This window comes from Choloepus didactylus, chromosome 4 (genome assembly GCF_015220235.1).
Source record: "Choloepus didactylus isolate mChoDid1 chromosome 4, mChoDid1.pri, whole genome shotgun sequence".
NCBI lineage: Eukaryota > Metazoa > Chordata > Mammalia > Pilosa > Megalonychidae > Choloepus > Choloepus didactylus.
The window spans coordinates 167,574,949-167,582,482 of record NC_051310.1 but is presented as its reverse complement, the minus strand read 5'-3'; the positions used below and the strand labels follow the sequence as shown (position 1 = coordinate 167,582,482).

Genomic DNA, 7,534 nt, shown 5'->3' with positions numbered 1-7,534 from the left:
TTACACCATATTAAAAGTGTGGGAGAGGAGGACCATCTCCCCTAACTTCTTCCCTTCTCCTCCCCTAAATCAGACTCATCTTCTCCTTTCAGCTTCTTATAAATTAGGAGAAATAGTTTTCTGCTCAGGGGAAACTTCCATTGGCTTTATGATTATTACTGAGCTACTACAAACATTTTGGCCTTATTGGATTACATTAATGATCTCATTAAATCACCTAGATCTTTGCAGCAACAAAAAAATCATCCTTATTGTATTTCCTCAGATGTGAAGTGCATCTTAAAAAAACACACACTCCACCAGAAGGAAGAGACATGGGCAAATGGCTGCCAAGGGTGACTGAGCACTTAGAAGAAAAGCCCGTGTGATTCTGAGGCGATTGGTTGTAGGGCTGACTCGGATGTGGATTAATTTGAAAGATTTTAAGGGATATTTGGTAAAGCATGGTGGCGCATGATGAGATTGGAGGTCTCCTACCTACTAAAAGGACTATTCGAGTCCTAGATGTTAACAATCAGTCCTTCAGAGAACAAGAGGAGCCAAGCAATAAAAGAGTTCGACCTCTAGGTCGGGTCACATCCTTAGCAAATTTAATCTCTCCAGTAAGAAATGGAGCAGTCAGACGCTTTGGTCAAACAATACAGTCATTTACCCTCCGTGGTGACAACAGATCTCCAGCTTCTGTCCAGAAATCATATAGCAGATCAACAGTCCCAACACCCACCAAAAGAAGAAATAGTGTACTATGGTCAGAGATGTTAGATGTCAATATGAAGGAGTCTTTAACAACCAGAGAAATCAAACGTCAGGAGGCAATATATGAAATGTCCCGAGGTGAAAAAGATTTAATTGAGGATCTCAAGCTTGCAAGAAAGGCCTACCATGACCCCATGTTAAAGTTGTCTATTATGTCAGAAGAGGAGCTCACACATATATTTGGTGATTTGGACGCTTACATACCTTTACATGAAGATTTGTTGGCAAGAATAGGAGAAGCAACCAAGCCTGATGGAACAGTAGAGCAGATTGGTCATATTCTTGTGAACTGGTTGCCAGGCTTGAATGCCTACAGAGGCTATTGTAGTAACCAGTTGGCAGCCAAAGCTCTTCTTGATCAAAAGAAACAAGATCCAAGAGTCCAAGACTTCCTTCAGCAATGTCTTGAGTCTCCTTTCAGTCGAAAACTAGATCTTTGGAGCTTCCTAGATATTCCTCGAAGTCGCCTAGTCAAGTACCCTTTACTGTTAAAAGAAATTCTTAGACACACTCCAAAAGACCACCCTGATGTTCAGCTTCTGGATGAAGCTGTATTGATAATACAAGGAGTTCTCTCTGATATAAACTTGAAGAAAGGTGAATCAGAATGCCAGTATTACATTGACAAACTGGAGTATCTGGATGAAAAGCAGAAGGATCCTAGAATTGAAGCAAGCAAAGTATTACTTTGCCATGGGGAATTGAAGAATAAGAGCGGACATAAACTTTACATTTTCCTGTTTCAAGACATCTTGGTTTTGACTCGGCCTGTTACACGGAATGAGCGTCACTCTTACCAAGTTTACCGGCAGCCAATCCCAATCCAAGAGCTGGTCTTAGAAGACCTGCAGGATGGAGATGTGAGAATGGGAGGATCCTTTCGAGGGGCTTTCAGCAACTCAGATAAAGCTAAAAATATCTTTAGAGTTCGCTTCCAAGACCCCTCTCCAGGCCAGTCTCACACTCTACAAGCCAATGATGTGTTCCATAAGCAGCAGTGGTTCAATTGCATTCGAACCGCTATTGCCCCTTTCCAGCAGGCCACCAGTCCCACAGAGCTTAAGGATTTGCCAGAGCTCAATGAAGAGTGCGAAGAGAACAACCCCTCTGCATCAAACATCAAAGCCCAGAGAAGGGCATCAACAGTTTCTAGTGTTATTCAGGTAGAAGTTGATGACAATGCTTCAGAATATAGTTCCAGCATACACACAAAAGAAGACACCAAGACTATAAAAGCACACCGAACACAGTCTGGGTTCCGAAAAGCAAGGGACAAAGCCCAGTTAAGTGGCAAACGGAAAGAGACTTTGGTATAAAGAAAGCTCTGTATAATAACTGGTGGAGAGACTATTAATTTATAAATGTGTACAGTTTTTTTTTCCTTGTAATATGAGCATGGGAGCATTGTAGAGTTACTTTATACCAATCTTAACATCATTTTCTATGGTTTTTTGGTTGTTGATGGGTTGGTGTTTTTTTGTTCGTTTTTTGTTTTGTTTGTTTTTTTTCCAATGGCAGCTAAAGGTATACAGATTACTGTTAATTTACAGTCTTTTTTTTTTTAGGATATATTTTCTGGGTTCATTTAGAACATGCAAGCCTGGTATTTTTAATCAAATGAAATATTTATGAAATAAATTTTCTCCTAATTTTGGACCCATCACGATTTTCCAGTAGCAACCAATTGTGATATTTACAGTATTTTCCAAAGCTTAGAATTTTGCAAATACTGGTATTTTACCAGTGTTTCTTTGGTGACTCTTGTATGCAGAATTTGAAATTGTAACATTGACACCTAAAATCTACATGGAATATACACATGTAGTATTTAAAAATTTACGTTGGAACATAATTTCCTTGGAAAAACCATACAATTTAAAAATTCTTCCATTTTATCAACTGGAATGCTTTATATTAGCTTTTCACTGCATATATCTCATTTCATCCATTTAACCTCCCAATTATTTAATTTTTTATTATTGTAAAGTAGTTTTTAGTATTTGCTTTTATTTTTTTTACTTTGATACCTTTTCAAATTGGCATGTCTAAAATATTTTTCTTCCTTGATTAAAAATTGTGTGTGTATGTGTATATATATATATTTTTTTTTCCCCACCTTAAATCATATTAACTTTACCAAGTGAAACCAAGCCATACTATTTTTGAGCCAATTAAGAAAATTGCCGTTTTTAAAATGTAGCATTTTGGGGTAGTGAACACACATGAAATGACTTAGTTTCTAAACTACTGGAAAAAAACCACCTTAAGAATTTTGTTGAAAGTTTTGGCATCTGAAAAGCAAGAGGGAAGGCAAATTGACTGGCAATAAGTCTAAAAAAAAAAAAAAGAAGGAAAAAGGGAGTAGCTTTGTCTTAAAGTAAAAATGTCTGGTTGTGCCAGAATGAAAGAAGATAGTAAAAGCTAACTTGAGGGTGTATAGTAAGTTGTAGAAGGCTTGAGAGGAAGTGAACTTTATTTGCCTCGGTTTGTAATACCTGCAAATAATGAGCTTGAAAAAGAAAAAATGAAGTGTGTTGAAAATTTGACAATATTACATCATTTTGGTGGATTTATTCATAAGATGGAAAAAAGACTGGTGAATCTTTTACTGCAAAATGTTACATGGGAAATATACACAAAGTAAAATTAGAATTTAATTTCTCTCTGTTAAAAATATTAACAGTGAGTTCACAGTCTTTAAAAGAGGGGAAATGGGGATGTCTGGACCAAAATCCCCAAGTCATGGAATGTTTATAATGATGATCAATCCAAGTAAATGTTGACTATTATGTAAAATATATTTGGCCAGTGGAAATGAAAATTGGAAAAGACTGTAAATAGATCACTCCAGATGATTTCTCTGTATAAATGAATTATAAAATTAAAAAAAACCACACACACAGAAAAAAAAACCAAACAAACAAACAAACAAAAAAAACACACACACACACAACAAAACATGCCACATGATTATAAAAACAAATATGCAGGAAAGAAGTATTTGGCCAAAGGAGGGAACTTAACCAAAGTAGCATTGATAGATCTTAATAAAAGAAAAATCAAGCTTAAAATAGAGCATTGAATACTTAAGCACAAGATCTGTTCCCATAATCTGGGAATTTTATGGTCTCCCTAAAGGAAAGAGTATGTGGTCTGTTAAATCTGATCATAAAATATCTCCTTGAGGCCTTAAAATATAATGTGTCAGATGTTCCAATCCATTCAGTATGGGCCAACTGTATAGCTAAGATATCAACCCTGCCTTCTAGGAGAGCCCTCCTGCTCTCATTGCCACAGTCTATGGGCTTCAGTAAAAGGTTGTAAACTGTAAAGTTGAGGCAATATTATAAATATTAGAATACAAATATACTTTTATTATATGTTTATTAAATATATTCAAATATCCTTTCAATATTCATATGTCTCATCTACTTCTCTATATAAGACCTGGAAGGACACAAATTAAACTTTTAAGTGCTTAGCTATGGAGACAGGCAGCCTTTACTTTTCTTTTTGTATATTATTTGATTTCATTACAGTGAGAATTTATTACTTTAGCAATTAAAGATAAAGTCAATACATTTTTTCTAAAGAAAATGAGGTGATAGGAAACATTAAATATCTCGAAGTCTCAGCCAAGTTCAGTACACAATTAAAACCACGAACTCTGGGGTCATCTTTTGACTAAAACAGAAATCATGATGTTACTAGGGTTATTTTTGTATTTACTACAGCAGCTCTGTAAATTCACTAATTCATCCTAATTTTCATATTGCACTTGAGATAGAATCAAGTAGTCAGCAGTTGTTTTTGCCTCAGTAGGATGAATTATTACTCTAGGTAAATAGCTAAGCCATTACTAAGAGTGCATCCCAACAAAAGAACATTTTAGAGTATTTATTCCAGGGATAAGTGTTAGAAAAAGACATACTCCAAGGATTTGAAATTGGAGCTAATGCTCAAGAAGTAGGATAAGAGCAAAATTTCAACTTTTGAGCAAACATTATTGATAACCTTATACTACTTAGAAAGTTAGAACGTTCTGGACATAGAACCCTCTGTACGCTGATATGTGCCGTCTCAAACTGAACAAAGCAGGTGTTTAAATACACACATTTGTAAGAACAGACGCTAGTAACCAGACTGCAATTAGAATGTTTGTTTGCATATATTTTAAAAATATGTCATAGAATCTAAGGTGCTAGTGCTGAGGTGCTGGGGTGAAGAAAGAAGGATGGGGGTTAGAGGTGCTCTAAATAATTCCATAAAACAAGACACTTATAAAGAAATAAGAAGACCAAGTTCATGAAAGCCCAGAAATTGAGGATTTGCAAAACAGACTTAGCAAATCTAAAGCAAGGGAACAAAGAGAAAAAGGGCAAGGAAGAGATACTTCATAAAGCCGGGCCTAAACCAATGCTTTTTGCCCTACACCTTCACATTTACACTTAACCTACAAAGATTAAAATACCATAATAATTCTGAGATTTCTGGCTCTCAAGATTTCCATTATGACACATCAATAAAGCAAAGCAAGGTGACTGAGAAAGAACAGCCAGCTTTCATTTCCTGCTCATTTGAAGGTCACTTTTGGAGATAAAGATTATATTTTTGCAGAACCAGAGGATACACGAACATTTCTAGAAACTTGTAACATCAGATGTTCTGAACGAGCGAAGGAAAATGAATGATCCTATTAAGATACTTCTGACCATAAATCAGAAGTGTTAGGCTCTGACTGGCTAACTTCAGGTTCCCATTTGACTCATTTGAAAATGGAACTGATGTGAATATAGATTGAGGAAAGATGCTCAGTACCATTAGAGGTAGCTCAGAAGCAATTGTGTACAGATCTCAGATTGAAAGACAGTGTGCCTAGCACCTGGAGGCAAATATTTGCATCCTTTCATTGTCAAATGACTGTACAAGCAGCAGAACAATGGGTGTCATGTCTGTAATACAAAAGAACTGCTTGCGTTAAAACTGACGGGCTCATGGGAGGAGTGTGCAGAGCAATTTGCAAATGTCGGGTACTGGGGCAGGGTAATCTCATTTTCAAATTTACCCCTCTTCCACTTGCAAAAGCATCTATTGCCGCTGCTCCCCCCACCCCACCCCCCACCTTGTGCCAGTGTTACAACCTTCTTCCCTCTAATATTCTCAGTGATGCTTTGCTTTGACGCTCTCAGGTAGCAATCCTTCAGCAAGGAGTATGTGGGCCCATCTCCTGCCATTCCTTAGGAGTTCTCTTAGTTTCCAGGGACATGTCCCCAGGCAGCATAGTGATGTTTTGCCACTCATGTGCAAATGACTTAAACCTTCTGCAGCTAAGTTTCCCCACTTGTACAAGGAGACTAAAATAATTCCTATCCCAGAGTTTTTTGTGTTTGTTTAACCTTTTTTTGGAGTAATATATATACTACTCAAAATTTCCCACTTCACCCACTGTCGAGTGTAGAATTCGGTGGTATTAACTACATGCATGATATGTGCTACCATCACCAACAGAGGGTTGTTTCCAGGCACAGGATTGGATTTGTTACGGTATGTAAAACTCCTGATACTTCATAGGTGGACAACAAATGCTACCTCCCTTCTACTCAAAAGGTACCATGTAGGTCAAGACAGACCCCTTGAAAACAGGAACCCCAACAATTAAGGATACAAATATTTATTTCTCACTGCTGAAAACACTGAATATATTTACATATGTTTTTCCAGGATTCCATGTAGTATCTGGCACACAATAGATACTCAATTAATGTTTGTTTAATAAATATCACTTAAGATTACCTTTACATATGCAAATACATCAACTATTTCAATGGTCAACTGAAGGGCAAAAAAAGCCATAAGAACAGTTAAAGAAACATTGTCAGCGAGCTTCTGCGGCAAAGCCAAGTGTTGGTGAGCTTGATGAGAGGTTCTGGCTGCCTCCCTTCTGAACTGGGTGTGAGCTAAACCCTGCCAGGACACGTGCCATTAATCAACACAACACCCAGAGCAGAACATGAGAAACAGATGTTTAAAGAATCTGTAAATACCACTTATTTTAAAATATGAAGTAGTGACATATATATTTGTATCTGCAAAGTATACAGCAGAGACACCCAGTCATAATCTTTCCAAGAAACAAAATTAGTATCTTATACATTCTAATATAACTACCATAGGCATGACAATTCAGGATGTCACATGCAAAGACAATTATATGGCTAATTATTAAGAAACACCTTAAGAACTGAATAATGCAATGTATAAATTATAATTTTATCATCTAGACAGTTCCTTAAATTGCAATCTGTTGAAAACTGGAACTAAATATTTTGTAAACTATAGTCCTTCAATTAATATTAAAGCATTTTCAAGGAGAAAGAAAGAAAAAAGATTTTGGAATAAAATTTCTACAGTTTATTATAAAGAATTTTTTTATAAGTCTAGAAAATTCTTTAAAATGCTTAAAATTAATTTGGACCACATAGAAAATCCACAGTACATCTGAACGGATATTTTTTGAGTAAATAAATGCCATGTTATAGAATCCAGAATCTCTATCTACTGACTAAAAAATTCCTGGACAGTATGCTCTAATTTTGTTTTGACATGTTTTTGGTGCTTGCAGGGATGATTTTTTCACCTAGGTACAAATATTGTAGTTTGGAAGGCTTTGAAAGTTATTTGTTTCTTCATTCAGTGGCACGCCAAGATTTTTGTTTCATTTCTTTTCTTTTTTCTGTTTCCTCAGGAGTAAGTTTTCTTAATTCAAGTTGGAAAATTA

General features: G+C 36.1%; 1 protein-coding gene across 1 annotated transcript; it reads left to right on the top strand.

The window, feature by feature from the left end:
• Nucleotides 1-300: 300 nt before the first annotated feature.
• On the top strand, nucleotides 301-2,072 carry LOC119533511 (neuroepithelial cell-transforming gene 1 protein-like). The gene has a single exon (XM_037835557.1). The coding sequence runs from the start codon at nucleotides 444-446 to the stop codon at nucleotides 2,070-2,072; it is 1,629 nt and encodes a 542-aa protein (XP_037691485.1). The 5' UTR covers nucleotides 301-443.
• The last annotated feature ends 5,462 nt before the right edge of the window (nucleotides 2,073-7,534 follow it).